This window comes from Balaenoptera ricei, chromosome 7, assembly GCF_028023285.1.
Source record: "Balaenoptera ricei isolate mBalRic1 chromosome 7, mBalRic1.hap2, whole genome shotgun sequence".
Lineage (NCBI taxonomy): Eukaryota > Metazoa > Chordata > Mammalia > Artiodactyla > Balaenopteridae > Balaenoptera > Balaenoptera ricei.
Window position 1 is genome coordinate 99482951 of NC_082645.1, and position 19876 is coordinate 99502826.

Consider the following 19876-nt stretch of genomic DNA (forward strand, 5'->3'; position numbering starts at 1 on the left):
AAGAACAAAGTTGAAAGGACTATGCTACCTGATTTCAACTTACTTCAGACAAAATGAATCTAGGGAATTAAAGATAATAGTCACAACTCTTCAGGTACCATCTAATATAACCTCGAGCTATATAAACGAAAAATAGCAAGAATGAATGAACTATAACTATATACTCAAACATACTCTTGAGCAAAAGAAGCCAGATATAAAAGAGAACATAGAAACAGCTGTAGCTAACCTAACGTGTTAAGTCAGAACAGTGATCATCCCTATGGGGAAAGGAGGCAGTGACTGGAAACAGGCAATGAGAGGGGCTTCTAGAGTACTGTTTATTCTTCTGGGTAAGTTCAGTTTGTGAAAATTCATCAAGTTATATACACTTACGATGTATGTATTATATACTATAAAAGAAAGTTTTTTTAAAAAAATACGTATTTATAATCAGGAATTAAAACACAAAGATTCGGTAGAATTTTAAAAAAGAAAATAACCATTGTCCCTAAGTAGACAAGGTGTGACATTTTGTGAGTGAGCACTCTTCTGCACAAACACCTGCTGCTTCAGCTAAGGTCATGAAGAAAGGCCTCTCTAAGGAGCTCACTTTTAAGTTGAGACCTAAATGACAAAAGGGAAGCAGCCACTTAAGGATCTAGGAAAGTGTTTCCCAAGCAGAAGGAAGAGTAAGTGCCAAGGTCCTAAGATGGGAACAAGTTTAGCATATTCAATGGATAGCATGCCATTGTGGCTGGAACTTGTAGAAGGAGCAGAAAATGGAGGGAAATGAAGTCAGGCAGGTAAGCAGAAGCATTCTATAAAAAGCTCAGTCTCGGGTTTTTTTGCTGGTACTCCTCACTCCACTGACCTCTGAAGTGGGAGGGATCAGGACTTTATCTGCCGTCTCTCCCTTAATAATCATATATATATATATAACATACACGCAGTTATTTATGTATACACTGGCAACTCCAAATGTATAAGTGCGGCCCAGACCTCTCCCCTGGACTCCAGGCTCCACTATTCAACTGCCTATTTAACGACTCTACCTGCATGTCTACTCCTAGTAAGTATCTCACACCAAGCATGACCAAAACTGGGCTCCTGGTCCACATCCTCCCAAACTTGCTCCTCCTACAATTTTCCCATCTCAGTAAATGGCATATCCATCGGTCCAGATGCCTTAGGACAAAACCCTTAAGAGTCAAACTTGTCTCTGTTCTCTCTCTCACATCCCGTATGCAAATTGCAAGTTCTACCAGCTCTACCTGAAAAATACATCCAAAATCTGACTACTTTTTGCACCTCCACTCTTACCACCATGGTACCATACTGTCTCACTAGATTACTGCCCCACCCTCCTTCGTGCTCTCCCTGACGATGTCTTTGCCTCCTCCGCTCTAAGTCGATTCTCAACACAGCAGTCAGTGGTCCTTTTATAACTGGTCAGATCCTGTCATTAAAACCCACCAAAGACTGTCAATCTGACTCTTAATAAAAGCCACAATTTTAGTCTAAAAGGTCAGAAATAACCAGACCCTCCATTTCCTTCCTGATCTCACATCCTGTTCTTTCCTTCCTCACCATTCCAGCCACTGGGCCTCCCTGTTGTTCCTCAAACACACGAGGTATGCTTCTGCCTCAAAGCCTTCACATTTGCTGACCCTTTGCCTGGAGACCTCTTCCCCAAATATGTGCATGGCTCACCCTCTCACCAACTACAGGTCATTGCTCAAATGTCACATTTTTTGTGAGATCATCCCTGACACTCTGTTTAAATTTACAAATTCTCACCTCCTACTTATTTACATCTCTTTTTGTATCTTGTCTGTCTCGTCCTATCAGAATAGAAGCTCTAGGAAGGCAGAAGTTTGTATCTCTACCCTGCCATTCCCCAGTGTCCACTCAATGTCTAACACATAGTAGATGTTCAATTAATACCTCCTGCTAAATGAATGAAATTAATGGGATCACATAATCCAGCTAAAGCAAGCTGGATCTCATTCAGACTCAATTCAGGGAGAATAATGTTTTATGCTTTAGAATGATCACTCTGGCTGCTACTGAGAAGGAACTTTAGAAGAAAAGAATGGACACAGTGACCAATTACATAGCTATCATCCACTAGAAAGATCACAGTGGCTCTGACAAGCACTGTAGCAGTAGAAATGGTAAAATACAAAACCTAAAAGGCTACTAATTAACTAAACAAATAGGCAGGGGAGAGATGATAAAATGCTTAAAGCCCAGTAGCAAGAGAGCGTATGATATATTTCAGTAACTAAAAGACAACCAGTATATTTGCCTTGCAGAGAGACCAAGGAAGAAAGTGGTTTAAAGATGAAGACTATAAAGCGATAGCCAGACCGTGCAGGTTCTTGCTGGCAATGTTAAAGACTTCGATCCTATGCTAAGAGCAATATAAAACCAATAAATTGCTTTATATGAATCAGGTGGCATGACTACACCTGTGTTTTTAAAAGATCCCGCTTGGCTTGAGTGTGGGAGAATAGGTCGGAAGAAGGCAAGAGTGGATGCAAGAATAATCATTAAGAGGCCGAAATAGGAGTCTAAGTAGAAGATGACAGCCTGGGGAGGTGATAGTAGAAAAAGAAAGAAGTAGAATTATTTGAAAAATATTTAGGAGATAAGATTTACAGGATTTGGTGATGAAATGAATAAAGGAGAAGGTGACAAAAACAATTCATATGTTTCTGGCTTACACCACTGAAGGCACCTAGAGAAAAAACACTGATGCTGGAAGAGACAGGCCGCCCGGGCTCCTAAACATCCCTACACACTCTTGCAGATGTACCAAGAAGGCAAGGCCCTGGCTGCTTTTTACCCAGGCCATTTCTCAGGGCTGTGTTTGCAGCAAGCCACCGTGAGGGATGCAGTAGCGTCTCCCCAGGGGAAAAAAAGCACGCCTATTTCTGCTTACTATAAAAACAGTCAGTTCCCCAAAGCTCAGAGCTCCTTTCCTGTATCGCAACCCCCTGTACGTGCAGGAAGCCATGATAGGCCCTTTGCCAAGTATCATCAAAGATGCAGCACTGCACTGAGGAATTTCAGGGGCAATGTGATAAAATATTTGCAGATTTTACATGCACATGCTCTTTCACAAAGCAACTTTACCTCCAGTAACCTATCTTACAAAATATACAAAATATTCATACATGTGCCTGCCTGCAAACATAGATGTGTGTTAATTGCAGCCATATTTGTAATAGCCCAAATTAGGAAAAAAGTCAGTGTTCACTCACTGGAAATCAGTTAACTACGGAGCATTTATATTACAAAATCTTATGTAGCCGTGATACATGTCAATTAACATGCAAACATCCCCAAGACACTTTAAGTGTAGCACAACCCTATTTACATTTTAAAAATTCTATTGTGTTTATGTCCAAATATTTTCATGAATTCGTAAAAGAAAGACTAGGAAGGTTAAACAATGAAAACAGTACCTCTGAAAAAGATTTTGTGTTTTTTGGTGGGGGATAAAGGGTGAAGGGGGGACTTTCACACTTTATACACTTTTATATTGCTTAATCAGTTGCTAAGAGAATGTTCTCTTATATTTCTTAGGTAAATTAAACAAATAGAAAATAAAACTTGCATCAAGTTATATACCTAATTGGTGATAGAGCTGGCATTTCATATGAACTGGCAGTTCATATGAACTGAACTCATATGTTTTCACTAAGTAAACATTCAAAAGTTTCACTAAGAGAAATGGAAATAAGAACACAAATAAACAAATGGGACCTAATGAAACTTAAAAGCTTTTGCACAGCAAAGGAAACCATAAACAAGACCAAAAGACAACCCTCAGAATGGGAGAAAATATTTGCAAATGAAGCAACTGCCAAAGGATTAATCTCCAAGATTTACAAGCAGCTCATGCAGCTCAATAACAAAAAAACGAACAACCCAATCCAAAAATGGGCAGAAGACCTAAATAGACATTTCTCCAAAGAAGATATACAGATTGCCAACAGACACATGAAAGAATGCTCAACATCATTAATCATTAGAGAAATGCAAATCAAAACTACAATGAGATATCATCTCACACAGGTCAGAATGGCCATCATCAAAAAATCTAGAAACAATAAATGCTGGAGAGGATGTGGAGGAAAGGGAACACTCTTGCACTGTTGGTGGGAATGTAAATTGATACAGCCACTATGGAGAACAGTATGGAGTTTCCTTAAAAAACTACAAATAGAACTACCATACGACCCAGCAATCCCACTACTGGGCATATACCCTGAGAAAACCATAGTTCAAAAAGAGTCATGTACCAAAATGTTCATTGCAACTCTATTTACAATAGCCAGGACATGGAAGCAAACTAAATGTCCATCGACAGATGAATGGATAAAGAAGATGTGGCACATATATACAATGGAATATTACTCAGCCATAAAAAGAAATGAAATGGAGGTATTTGTAATGAGGTGGATGGAGTTAAGAGTCTGTCATACAGAGTGAAGTAAGTCAGAAAGAGAAAAACAAATACAGTATGCTAACACATATATACGGAATCTAAGGAAAAAAAAAAAGAAAAAAAAGGCCATGAAGAACCTAGTGGCAAGACGGGAATAAAGACACAGACTTACTAGAGAATGGACTTGAGGATATGGGGAGGGGGTGGGGTGAGATGTGACAGGGTAAGAGAGTGTCATGGACATATATACACTACCAAATGTAAAATAGATAGCTAGTGGGAAGCAGCCGCATAGCACAGGGAGATCAGCTCGGTGCTTTGTGACCACCTAGAGGGGTGGGATGGAGGGAGATGCAAGAGGGAAGAGATATGGGAACATATTGTATGTGTATAACTGATTCTCTTTGTTATAAAGCAGAAGCTAACACAGCATTGTAAGGCAATTATACTTCAATAAAGATGTTTAAAAAAAAAAAAAAGTTTCACTAAGTACACACTATATGTGATATTGTGATTTACAAGAAATATATATTTGGTCTTTGTCCACTGTCCCAGGCACATAGTTCCTAAAACCCTTGTAGTTTCCTGTATGAACCACAGGGGCATCTTTTGTTATACTTAGTTGTGTTCCCAGTTCCCAAAATAGCTCCAATGAAAAAGGTGAAATGGGTGTCTTTTATTATTCATAACAAGCCCCGTTTCAACCACACCTGAGTTAATGTTAATGAGGTGACTTTTGGAAAGCCCCTAATGATAGGGGCTTGTTGCCAAGGGAACCAACCCGGATTATAGGGTTAGAACTTGCAGTCCCACGCTCTGACCTCCAGGAAGAGAGGAGGGATTGAGGTTGAGCCAATCACCAATGGCCAATGATTTAATCAATCATACCTATGTAAAGAAGTCTCCATTAAAAAACCCCCAAAACAGGGTTGGAGAGCTTCCAGGTTGATGAACGTGCGAAGCTGCTGGGAGAGCGGCACACCCAGAGGGGGCTTGGAAGCCCCTTGCGCCTTCAACATACCTGGCCCCGTGCACCTCTTCCGCCTGGCTGTTCCTGAGGTATATCCTTTTATAATAAACCAGTGATCTGGTAAGTAAAATGTTTTCCTGAATTCTGTGAGTCACTCTAGCAAATTATTCAAACCTGAGGAGTTGACAGGAGCTTCCAATCTATAGCCAGTTGGTCAGAAGCACAACCTGGACTTGAGATTTGTACCTGGGCGGGGGCGGTCTTATGGGACTCTTAACCTGTAAGATCTGACGCTATCTCCAGGTGGACAGCGTCAGAATTGAGTAAACTGTAGGACACCCAGCGGATGCCACAGAATGGCATGATGTGTGGAAAACCCACACATCTGGTGTCATAAGTGAAATGGTACTGTATGTAACACAGTAGTGTGAGTAGAGGAGGCACAAAGGAGAAGTGAGTCTTTCTCTACACACATATAGTATAATCTTTGTATGTACTGTATTTTTTCAGACCTACCGACCTTGCCTGTTAACAGACGCTCCAGAAATAGTGATGAACTGTACAGTTTTCCCTTTCTGATTCTGGCAGTGATCCCTCTTCAGGTTCTCTTGCTTTGTTTTTGCCTTTAAGCCCATTCACTTTTCTTTAAAAAATATTCCCTTAAAATTCTCTTCTCTCGCCCCATACAGGCACGTAAAACCAACCCAGGTCAGCCCAGCACAGAGGTGTGCACATAAATCGTGCTCAGAAAACATTGATGAACTGATGAATAAATTATCTGATATCCTCTCTTAAATCTTGACAGGTATTTATACAAGGGAGGTTAGAATTCAGTTTAAGGGCTAGAAGAAGTCTTGAGGATCACCTGTCCAATTCTCTCATTTTAAATATGAGGCATTAAAGTTAAAAAAGGAGAGGAAGGGAGTCTCCGAACTCCCAATCCAGTGCTCTTCTCTCCACACAAACTGGATTATCAAGAGGCCATTTCAGGTACAAAAAGAACACCAGAAAGGCAGGGAAACTGGAAAAAACTCCATCACCACGACCACCACCACCTGACAGGATTGACAGTGACTAACAAGTAATTTCGTATTGCCTGATACTCATTCTCCAAATTAACACGGACTGAATCTCCTATAACCAACTAGGACAACTGAAATATGTTTTATTTGTCTTATTTTTTTAAAAAGAAGGAAAAAGGACATTATTTGCATCATGTTTTTCTCCTGAGAGGTCACTCCTCATTGAAGCTGAAGAGAACTCTGTATAACAGTTTTCTTACATTATGGAATCAAGAGGAAAATCTTAATGAACCAAGTTCTAACACTAAGTTACTTTAAGAAGAAAACCAACAGCCAGCGGTGCATCTTTCGCCTAAGGACTGGTGACAGCCACCGTGTAGGGAATAAGCGCGTCTGACGTTACTACAGTGTTATATAAAATTGTCAAGTGTGCTCTTCCTACAAAGCTTTCATACTTAAAAGAGACAACATAATTTTAATTTCATTTTTCTTATTGTTTCTGGGAATACATTTCAACATTTCTCATGTCTTAAAATATTAGCAAAAGAAAAGGAAGTTATGAAATATTATTTTTTGAATTCCTTTTAGATATTCTTTATTCACACAGAACACTTTATTATTTTATCAGTTTAAAATTATTAATACACAAGAAGATTAATAAACTAAAATCTCAGATCTTCTCTAAAATTCAAAATCTCTTTTGCCTATTCTTTCACCTCATGTTTCTTAAGTACAAAAGTCCTATCTTTATAAATAGATCTGCCAAGTAAAAGACAGCACTTTAAACAGACAAGAAAAAAATGAAACAGTGGATTTTGAAAAACAATTAGCATTTATCTCTGTAGAAATTTCAGGGATATGATTCCTGCTAAGCTAAAGAATTCAAACTCCACTCCACTTCAAAGAAGCTATCCCTTCCTCCTGGAAATGGAAAAGGAAAGCACTGCACTGAAAAGTCAGTAAATGATAAACCCAGCTGGAAGGAGGAGTGGGTATCCGAATAAGAGCAGACCCTCTGTCACCCTTTTACATCCGAACTGAACATCACCTGCTCAGAAAAGTGCTGTTAGGACAGGATCTTGGAAATAAAAACAATCAGAATGAGGATCCATTCACACAGACTTTATGTCTAAATTCAACAAGGTCTTTTCTCTGCAGTGACAAGTAGATTTCAAAACCAAGTCCTTTCCGCCATAATCTCGAGACTAGAGAAAAGGTCAAAATGAAATGTTATCAGGATTACTTTTTAAGAAAGACTCCGGATTACAAAGACTTAAAGGTTAATCCTCTGGTAGTCTGTAAAAACTCGTACTTGATTTTTTAAAATTTATTATTAAACACAGCTGATGACATTTTCATTTAAAAACAATGTCGAATTCTGAAGTCCTCCACACTTATAAAACTTTCAAAATGCAGAATTAGGCATTTTAAAGGAAAATTAAGGCTTGTAGGTAGTAACAACACACTCAATCAACTAAAAAATCTAAATCTAAAAAGACAACAAAACTTCAAACTCAGGAGCACATATTTCCTAACTTACAAAGGAGTAAATGCAGAGAGCATATATTTATGTAGTTTACATGTACACAATAATCTCACTAATCATCCAGTAATAAATTTACTTAAGAAGATTTTGATTATGCATCTTGTCCTAACTAAGCAAGAACCACTACAGCAAGCATGATTTTAAGTTCTGGATTTTGCACAGTATAGCTAAGTTAAGACTGTAAAAAGCAAAAACACCACCACTGCTGGAACATAAATCATACTACTAACAGCTACAACCGTTTTTACGGGTGAATGCTTCTAAGCATGATAAATTATCATACTCATTTCATGAAGAAAAATATTGGTCCTTCCTCTACATAGTAAATTTCTTAATGATGACATTTTTAAAAGAATTCTACTCTCTGAATTTAAATATTTCTGAGTATACCACAAAATTTCGAGGAACACACACACACACATGTTGCTAAGGAGCTGCTTAGCCAAGTGTTTTTCTTAAAATTTAGTAATAAACTATAGAAAAGGGAGGCAATTAGAAAATGTGATTTAGCTATCATTAATCTACATCAAAGGATTATAATGATGTACACTGTGTGCCTTTCAAATTATTCTCTATTATAGGTTTCACAACAGAAGTTGAGAAATCTCTTTGACAAACTAGTCCCTTATTAAAAATCAAAGGAAAGTACTTTGCTACCATCTGTGCAACATTAACGCCTTCACTAAAGAATGATTATTTTGTAAGTTAAGAAGTATTCAGTTCTATTTAAAACAAAACAACAGCCACACAGCTATTCAAATGCTCATCTTCATCTATTATAAAAAAGTCATAGCATATATGAAACACTATGTAATTCGCTACAGAAAGACCAGGATCTCTCCCAAAACCAGAAAACAGAAAGGAAAGTTGGGATCCTATGAAAGCATAATCAAAGCATTTTTTTTAATGTCACCAACACCAACATATGCTTCACAAAACCTAACCAGCACCTGCAAGGTCTGATTTAATATGATAGGGGGCAAGAGAAAATAAAAACTTCTAAATTTAACGCCACTGGTAGAAAGCAGACTACGTTTTAAAGAATAAGGTAAAATTATCCATAAATGGTTGTCAGAAAAATTTATGACAGACAACCTCTTCTCTTTAAAGTACACTGAACCAACAAAAATTTCTTCAAGTATTTAGAAGTTCATTTGAGAAAGTATTACTATAAATCAAGCTTCTTTATCTCCAATATACTATATACTATGCCCACGATTTAACAAGTTCTTCCTAATTACCCATCTTAATTATAGTAATTATATATTTTATAGTAAATGAAAGTAACAAGGTTAATTTGGAAGATGAATTGTGAACTACAGGTTTAAAAAAATAAATACAGAAAATGTGGGAGATGTCCAACCATTCCACTTAATTCATCATCTTCAGCACTTGACTATTTAACAGAACCATATGATTTTGGAGCTAGAACTCAGGAATCACTTAATCTAATACCTTTATTTTATAATGATATCATTTTCCAATTTCCTCATTATAAAGAGGATCAACCGTTATTCGTCCCCAACTATTAGTTCCCTCTACGTATTCACCTAGTTTGCCTTATACTTTAGTTTTAGAAGTACTTGCTAGATAATAAACTAACATAAAGGTATATATACATGAAATATATTGAACAGATAAACTATAAGGAACCAAGGGATATACTGAAAGAAAACACCTCCAATGCCCTTCAAGGCTAAATTTGTTTTGGAGGACCTTAGGAGGAAAAGTTGATAACAATGCAACTTACAATAAGTAGAAAACGCTTTGTACCATGGAAATTACAGATCCAGATAGAAGAGTATATGTTTATACTCTAGACTTATTTCATCTTCTCTAAATGTAGCAAAGGATGATGTCACCATTATAAAATGGATTAGTGAAACCAAAACCTAAGAGTTTGTTTTAAAATTGTTTTAATTAAGTCTAGTCTCTAGGATATGAATTAGTCTTAACACTGCCAATTTTTCTCCAACACAATTCAACAAATAAAACAAATGCCCACACTTCTAACAAAAGCACCGTGTTAAATGATAAAACAATAAGCAAGAAACTGACAGCATGACCACCCTGCTTAACCTAGGCCCTCAATTTCCTCACCTACAGAATAAAGATCCTAAAATTCTGATTATAGGTTAGGCAATCAGTGAAATTTCAATTCATCTTAAAATAAGTAAAATATTAAAGCCAGCACAGCTAAAGTCTGGTAATGACTAATGTAATTATTATTCATTATAATAAGGAAAATGAACACAAAATGGCCTTTGGAAAGTGAATCACCATAATTCTCTCCCCAAACTCCACCTCTCCTCTGAGATGAGAAAGACAGCATTTCAGAAGGCCTCAGGTCCCACACAAAAACTTGTTCTCAACTCGGCAATTTTCCTAAATATCTTTTTTAATGATGAAATATTAAGGCATTTCATATTCCATGGTCCACAAAATATGAAAACCATACTGATAATTCAAACATCACTAACTACAGCAAAATTTCTTGAGGAGTCATCTAATTCTTTGCACCACATGGTATGCAGTACCCCGGCATGCGATAACTGACTACAATCAACCCACTGAAGGTTATTCTGCTCCCCTATTATCACCATTAAAAATGTCAAAAAAAAAAAAAAAAAAAAAATGTCACATTACTTGTTTATGGGTTAAACTGTGTCCCTCCCAAAATTCATATAATGAAGTCCTAATCCCATTACCTCAGAACATGACCTTATTTGGAAACAGGGTCATTCCAGATATAATTGGTAAAGATGAGGAAAGTGGGGCTCTATGCAGTATGAATGGTGTTCCTACAAAAAAGGGAAATTTGACACAAACACGCATACATGGAGAACGCCATGTGAACATGAAGACCGCCTTCTACAAGTCAAGGAGAGGTCTGGAACACACGCCTCCCTCACAGACCTCAAAGTAACCAAACTCACCTAGCCCTTGATTTAGAACTTCTCGCCTTCAGAACTGCGAGACAATAAATTTCTGTTGATAAGCTACCCAGTCTGTGGTACTTTCTTACAGCAGCCCTAGCAAGCTAATGTATTACTCTACAGCAACTGAAGAAGAATCAAACATCATGACAGCCACAGAAAAAATATAGATAACACCCAAATGTCAATGCATGGCCAACATTCCTAACAGACCACACATCTTTAAGAATCTGAGGAAAGCCACTTTCACATAGACATGAACATTTTTCATATTGTACACTTAACTCAAGAGACTCACTAACTCCCCCCGACTTTAGCTAATTCACTGCTAAAGATGCATGGACTCTTAATTAAGAACTCCTGTTTTAATCGATGGTAAGGGGGTGCGGGGAGGGGGAACGGATCATACACTAATCTGCTTTAAACAGAAAATAAAACACTATCAGCACTGTCTTTGATAAAGGAGGAAAACAATACAGAGGAACTAATAAAACTTTTCCTCACTGTGCTGTTAAAGAGGTTTACTACATATCATTTTTTTAAAATACTTTTTAAAACATGTGCATATATAATTACATCTGAAAATCAGTAAAACTTTATCACCATAGCACATTTTGTCATGGAAGAATGGAGTCTAATACAATAATCAGAAAACTAGACGAAGAAAACATTTCTTAGGTAAACTGCAATTTAAATTCTTCTCAGAAATATGGACCTTGTCAATAAGACTCAAAGTAGTTGCCTTATTTCTTTATTTTGCCCAATCAACTTCACCTTTAGTAGCTGACAATAACACATCATGTTGGAAAGCTAAGATCAAAAGTTTTCAAAACAGAAATTCAACCATTTTATATGAGCTTTATCAATCATTCATGGCATCCTGCCAGTCAAGAAAAGGTTCTCCCATAAACACAAGCTAAAATGACGTTATCTGGTCAACAAAAAGACAATTTCAATATCTGATTATGAAGATTCAAAACACTTTACTTGCTTTCCACAGCTAATTAGTTCTCAGCGGAAAGCACAATGGGAAAATATATAGTTAATACACAGAGTGTAAGAACAATTTGAAAAACATTAACCCCCATTTAAATAGAAAAGAAAATGAATATCAGATTTTTTGCTCTTCCAAAAATGTGCAAAATTAATCTAACTAATTTGTAGAAAAGTGATACCCAAAAGGTTGTATTCTATCTTGTGAAATAATAGTTAACTGAGTTTAAGGACAAAATCACTATTCCATATATATTATACAGAAATTATTATAACTGTAAAAAGCAGGTAGTATAGGTGGTGAAAAAGTCTCTGGACTGACAATCAGAAGAAACGGGCTCTATTTCTCCTGCTCCTGGTACTAACTGCATGTGTGACTTCAGGCAAGATCATTTAACCTCTCTGGACCCTGGTTTCTCATCTATAAAATAAGGGAGTCAGACCTAATTACCTCTAAGGTATCTGTCACCTCTCAAAATGATTCCTAACACTATAAATCTTAACATCTGAAATATGTCATTCATATTTTACATACTTTATGAAATCAATATGAATTTATCAGTTATTTAACTAAGAGAGATAGTGGAATTTCTCACCTGAAAAATCAGTGCCATGTAGCAAATTTCGAAGCTTACTGCAAAGCTGGATCATGCTGTCCAATTGTCTATTTATCTTCACATCTTGTATCCAGGCTGGGGTGTAACACACTGGACATGCGGTTCCAATGCAGTCACTTACACAATTACTTAAAAAGGATCAAAAAATATATAGAGATCAATACATTCAGCAGGATCTGAATTGAAAAAAATAAACAGTTTGAACTGAAGTAAATGAAGCAGAGGCTGTTCTAATAAACAATGGTCAATTATAAAATATTAGTTAAAACAGTGTTTTTGAAAGAGTATGACACTGACACACAAACACACACACACCCTATCTAAATCTAAAGTTGCTTATGTAATTTGCTATGTAGAGACTACACTTGGCCAGACAATAGTCTGCATAATTTTTCCCTGCAAATAAATCTATAGTTTCTAAAGAGTGAGAGTACAGAGGGAGATATAAAAAAAATATTTAGTACCTAATGCATGTAAGCCATGCATCTCAACCTTTCCTACTCTAAACCTAACACTGTGCTTCATGGAGATACCTAAAATTACTGCAAAGAAATGGGGAAAGGTGTTTTTTCTTTTATTTTTGTACAAGTGTCTAAAGGCTTTAGTTTTTGAGAAAGGATGTTTGGTTCCTTCAGGTACTTTTATAACCTGTAGACTCAATTAAATTACCTTGGGTTATATGTCCAAGAGTTACAGTCTCATAGTTAGAAAGGTTTCTCCTAACTTTGGGGGTTACAAACCCTTTGTGACTCTGATGAAGATGTGCACAAGCGTTTGTTCACAATCCCCCCTGAAGCCTATCTGTGAATCCTGAAATACGAAAGCTCTAAATCCACACCTCCCTTAGCTTCACCAGATGGGCTCTAGCAGGACTGGGTAATATAATAGTCATAAAAGCCAAATCTACTCCAAACACTACATCCCTTTTCATGTGACCCTCCCGTTTGTAGGGCCAGAGGATTCTTACAATGGAGCGCCCTTCCAAATATGTAACGTGTCTTCTACTCAGCAAAATAAAGAAATCTGCAAAAATGTAAAAACAGTGCCACTCTTCTATTTTTTTTTAGTTTGCAAAATAGTTATTCCTCCTTAAAAAGTGTTATTTATGTTATTATGTAATGGGTTTTTTATTTTTAAATGAATTAGTATTTTTTAAATGTCTCAGTTTTATATGGGAAATACACACACAAGTAAACAAAATCTCTTTGGGGTCATCAATTTTCAAGAGTGTAAAGTGGTCTGAGACCAAAAAGTTTGGGTCCCCCTGTCACATGACTTAAAGACTTTCTTTTTTTAAACTTACGTCTTAAAGAGAGTTCATGGACTACTTTTATTAGGGATTGGCATGAAAGTATTCTGAAGCTAGCAGAACATGTCAGTAAGATAAAAAACTGTGTTCCCTCCAACCTCCCCTTGACTCCAATGCTTCAGTTGCACTGTGACATATCAAAACCATCTTTTAAAACTGCATGGCAGGAGCTCCCTGGTGGCCTAGTAGTTAGGATTCTGGGCTTTCACTGCCATGGCCCGGGTTCAATCCCTGGTTGGGGAACTGAGATCCCGCAAGCCGCACAGCGCGGCGCCCCCCCCCCCCAAAAAAAGAATAAAAACAAAACTTCATGGCATTTATAGCACTGCTCAGCAGCTTTACGTATCTCCAAATCTGCAAAGAATACAAACAGCTACCCTAATTCTTGGCATCATATAATGAAAATGAACCAAAACTACACTGAATCAATTCTTTCCTCTGTTCATATACAGATGACCATTTTCTCTTTTAAGATGTTCTCATGCCTCTCTTAATCTTTCATTGGCCATTTTAAGTCACAGACCCCTTTAGAATCCAATTAAATGTATGAAACACACACACATACACAAGCTTTACATACAATTTCATTACATACAATTTCAAGTTTGTTATGTTCCAGATTTGTCACTAATCTGTCATATACAGTGAGTACAACCCCTGAAACAAATCTGCTTGCTCCAGAGTGAAGACAGGGAGTGGTCAAAATTTTATACAGGAATAATGGGAGGCCTCTTGGAAGAGGTAATATTTGAGCTGAAATGGAACTGATGAAAAGCTAGCCTCCCAAAAATCTGGCAGAAGTACATTCTAGATGGAAGGAATAGTAAGTGCAAAAGTCCTGGGGCAGGAGTGAGTTTGATGTGTTAATGCACTAAAAGGAGAAGGCGGCTGAACAGTGTGAGCCAGAGGGACGTGCGGTCCGAGAGGCAGGCAAGGACTGGGCCCTGCGCAGGGTCTTGTGGGCCTCAGTGCAGAGTTTGGATTTCACTCTGATTGTAATAGGAAGTCACTGAAGGACTTTAAGAGCCGTAATGATAGGAACGTGATTTACATTTCCAAAAGATCTCTTGTGAGATCACTCACAAGAACGTAGAAAATGGGGAAGCGAACCAGCTATGAACTTTTGACAATAGTCTGAGGAGAGATAATTTGATGGTGGCTTGGACCAAAGTATAAACAGTAGTAAATATAGAGAAAAGTGGGAAAATTCAAGATTTAGGGCACATTTTGAGGTGAAACTGACAGAACTTAATGACGTGGGATAAGGAAGAAAAATAGCAACCAGGTATGACTACTGGTTTTTGCTTTGAGCAACTTTGATACCATTTATTCCAGTGGCACCAGTTACTGCTATGAAGATTACCGAGGCAGGAACAGGGTAAAGGGGAGGATGATCAACAGATCTGCTCTGAACATATCAGGTCTGAAATCCATTTCGTCATCCAGATGGAGACATCAGGTAGGCAATAGATACTATTTCCTACCCCATCCTCCTGCTGGATATGCCCTATGTAACAGACCTATGTTTCTAGAAACAAAATTGGGACCCCAAGCATAGCTGCCCTCCACACATCCCCAGCCCACTGAAGTCATACAGTAAATTACTTCCACATGTGCTTAAACTTCATATCGCAGTCTGTGCATGCCAGATAATCACAGTCATAACTTGAAATAATTAAAAGTTTCAAAGGAGGATATATTAACCCTGTCTCAGACAATTAAACTATGACATTCACTCCTTTAATTGATTCCTCCTGAATAAGAAATAAGATGAGATGAAAACCTAATATTCTAACCTCTCAGCCAGGGCTTTAATGGATATAATTTTATAATAACTGTTATGGCTTAAATTGTGTCCCACCAAAAGATGCTGAAGTCTTAAACCCTAGGACCTGTGAATGTGACCTTATTTGGAAATAGGGTCTTTGTAAATGATCAAGTTAAGATGAGATCATCAGGGTGAGTACCCTAATCCAATATAATTGGTATTTTATAAAAAGAGGAAATTTGGACACAAAGACAAACACGCATACAAGGGAGACTGCCATGTGAACATGAAGGCTAAGATCAGAGTGATGTATCTATATAAGCCAAGGAAAGAATGCCAGAATCCAAAGATTCTCCACCAGAAGGTAGGAGAGAGGCATGGCACAGATTTTCCCTCATCGCCCTCAGAAGAAACCAACCTACCTGACACCTCGCTGTCACACTTCTAGCCTCCAGAACTGTGAGACAATAATTTCTGTTGCTCTAAGCCACCCAGTTTTTGGTACTTTGTTATGGCAGCCCTAGGAAACTAATCCAGTAACGATAAGAACTAAAGTTTCACAATTTGCAAAGTCTGGATTCAAAACTAACTGGAAAAATAAGAGACATATTTGAATTATACAACAGATATTAATTTTTCCCCAAAACTTAGCAAAGCCACTTACTAAGCTTTGTAACTGTCAACAAGTCACCCTCTTTGAGCTTTTAGTTTCTGATTTGTAAATTAAGACAGTTGAAAGGACCAAAATGAGATAATGTACAGTAAGTCACTTTGCAATCTATGAGAGTTACACAACTCTCATAGGTAATACTAGTATCAACATGATTACATGACTATTACCTAGTAAAAAACATAGTTACACTAAATTTGTGTGTATGTGTGTGTATCTATCATAAACCATAATTACTTACCTACAGAAGATGTGCTCACACCCTCCTAAACACACAGGCTCCCTCAGAATATTAGTGCTGTTTGAAGAAAGAAAAATAATCAAGACTTAGGTCGTTGTTAGATAAACATTTTTTACTCAACATTTCACAAGTCCAAGGCCTAACACTACCATATTTCTTTCTCAAAACAGAAGACATTAAGGATGTATTCATTTGAAAGGTTGTTACTCCCTGATTAAATATTGTATCATCACACACCTGCTGAATTCAAATAGCAACTACCAAACTCAGTTCAAATTGTAACACTTTTTATAATGCATATACTGTGAAATCATAGAAAGAAGCAACATTGTTCAATATCTCTGAACCTCTTACAGGCAAAACCAACCACTGGCTGCTTCTTTCAACTAATGATTCAAAGTGTAGACCATAAATCTCAAAATGAGACCCACAAGTAGAATGACTATGTAGTGTATTGTCCAAATGAGAACACTTCTGAGAGTGAAGGGGAATGATAACTAGATAGAACAGCAGGGCTGCCACAGAAAAATAGGACATCTGGTCACTTTGACCATAAGAATTTTAAAAATTTGGTTTCCGGTTGTTGCCAAGTACCCACCAATTTTTTTACAGATGTCTTATCAAAAATGCAGCCATTCTTTCATTTTATAGGAAGTTGTTTGTTTTCTTTAAAGCAACTGCAAATGGGAATGAATCATCACGTTGGCTGTCTGCAGACAATTAAGTATTCCCAACGTTTCCATCAAAAAACACCTGCCAAGTTTGATAATCCTAAGAAGGTAATGCTACTTAACTAATAAACACATATCAAGTCATTATATTCAGAGGGCGTAATGAGGCACGAGCAAACAGGAGAAGTAAAGCTTTTAAAGAACGAACATTTTTTGTGCTTGGTTTATTATACTAACCCTAGGACCTGTAGGTATTTACACCATTATTATCCAATTACCTCTGTACACATACCATATATCAATAAAAACAGTTTTCCACACTTCTTGAAAGATCAAAAGTATCACACTGCACATTTTAATAGATATGAACATTAAAGTGAAATTGAGCTTTCAGAAAGAGTGCTAAAAACAGAGCACACCCACAATGTTATACTCAAGATATCGAAAATGGGGCTCACTGACATTATAAAACCCATCACTTTTTAAAAACTCAGAATATCTGATTTTTCTATCACACTACATAGAACATGGTGATAAAATTATGACTTGCGACGTGCCAGCCACTTCTGTGACTCTGGCAGTTCAGAGGATCCTTACTACAATGCTCATGCTGGTCCTGTAATTTTTGTTCATTACTTGACCTACCAAACCTAACCTCTGATCTCGAATCAAGTGTGCTGAATTCTACTTCATTACGAGCTCTGCCCCTAAGATCCCAAAAGTGGTGTGATCTCACTTCCTCCTAACATAATATCCCCCTTCTCTTTTATCCCATCACCCTGACCAAACCTCCGTATTCAGTTTGCTTTCCACATGGAAAGACTTCCATTCAGTATTAGCTCCTTGGATTCCCTACCAGCCCAGGCCACAGAGCTAACTTGGTCTGGGCCATCTTCACCACCACCCTAATTCTACTAACCTCTTAGACACTCAAGGATGCCAATCTATTGATACAATGCTAGACAGGCTCACCAGTCCGCTCCCGTGCCTGCTCTCAGGCTCTGAATAACCATTACAAAAAGACAGGAAGATACACAAACTTGTCTCTACAAACTCATCTGGTAGTTTCCTCACCTCTGTATCTCTACCAAAGTGATGTAGTAGATGTTCTGTGGGTAAACAAATGAATAGACGGCTATACAAAACAATCCCCAGGCCCTAAATCCCATTAACCGAAGCCAAGCAATGTGAGCTTTTCACCACCAGACTCATTCCTACCTCTCCACCCATAATCTTACCCCTCCCTCCAGGCTCAGAGGAAAAGAACTCCTTCAGTCATTCTTCCTTCATAAAATGTGCTGCTCTATTGTCCTTAGACCCCTTACCTTCTCTGCTTTCTAAGAGTCTATTCTCATAATTACAGTCACCTTTCATCTTCCATCTGCATCTAAACATGCAAAGGTAATCTCTCCTGCAAACTAAAACACACAAAAAGCCCTTTAGACCAGCAGTCCCCAACCTTTTTGGCACCAGGGACTGGTTTCATGGAACACAATTTTTCCATGGACGGGGGGCGGGGTGGGCACGGCAGGACAGAATCAGGCAGTAAGGCCAGTGATGGGGGCGATGGTACAGGTGGTAATGCAGGCGACGGGGAGCGAGGCAGATGAACATTTGCCCCTGCTGTGCGGCCTGGTTCCTAACAGGCCGCGGACCGGGGCTTGGGGACCCCTGCTTTATACCCTGCAGCCCACTCTACCGTCTGCCCCAGCTCCTCCCTTTCTTGCGGATGTAAGTTCTTGTAAGTTCTCTGTAGGTGCTCTGTACCAGCTAACTCCATCTCCTTTCCTTCCTAGCTTTAATTCCCACCACTCTGCTCAAACTGCTCACCAAAGCATCTTGCGGTCCTCTTTCTCCCTGACCCTCTGTGAAATAACATCGACCTCACCTTCTTTCCTGAAACCTTCCCTTCCACTGAGTTTTAATTTCCTTATAGCACATTTATGTGCTGATTTCAGCTCGTCCTTAGCTGCTTCTTTTCCCATCTCTCCATGTAGGTTTACCCCCAGGATGCAGTCCACAGCCTTCTGGCTTTCTCTGCCAATACCTGACTCAGTGCCTTGATTCTATTTCTAAACTTAAATTTCCATCCTAAGATGACTCTGTACCCCTTGATCTATAGTTCTTACCCTTCACCCTAGCAACAAGATGCTACAGTGCAAGTAGCAATGAATCTAGTACTACAAATAATTGATCAACTGTACTAATTATTCTAATTAGTGACCAAGAAAATACTTTTTATTGCTGTTAATAGATGAGAAAAGACACTGGGAGAGGGAATGAAAAGTATGTGCACGCATGTGTTGGGGGAAGGAGCAGAGAGAGGAGTGTTATAGCCAAAGGTGGGAGACGCTAGTGCCAAGTTCAAAAGAATTTTAATGGAAGAGCTCAAAGAATAGATACACTGCACAGAGGGTGGCACGGATCTTTGTCAAAGCGAGACTTTCTGAAAATGTCTAGAGCTTAGCTGAGAAGACACTCTGGAATAAAAGAATTATTACAACCAGACAGTATCTATCAAAATTTTAAATGTACCAAACTTTAACTCAACTATCTTACTGCAAGGAATTTATTCTTCAGATAATCTCAGAAGCTTGAAAAATTGAAATTTCAGAACACTAAAGATATCTATCGAAACAAAATACCAAAAGCTTCCAGGAACTAAGAAATAATAAAATGTCAGATACATATGTGT

At 37.9% G+C, this 19876-nt stretch overlaps 1 protein-coding gene across 1 annotated transcript in view; it reads right to left on the reverse strand.

Annotated features, from left to right (window-relative positions):
• BARD1 (BRCA1 associated RING domain 1) overlaps positions 1 to 19876 on the reverse strand; it is a 76090-nt gene that overhangs the window by 47858 nt on the left and 8356 nt on the right. Inside the window, exons 2-3 of the mRNA XM_059927395.1 lie at positions 16511 to 16567; positions 12502 to 12650 (exon numbers count right to left, since the gene is read on the reverse strand). Coding sequence (XP_059783378.1) covers positions 12502 to 12650; positions 16511 to 16567 — 206 coding nt within the window. The remainder of the gene's footprint in view (positions 1 to 12501; positions 12651 to 16510; positions 16568 to 19876) is intronic.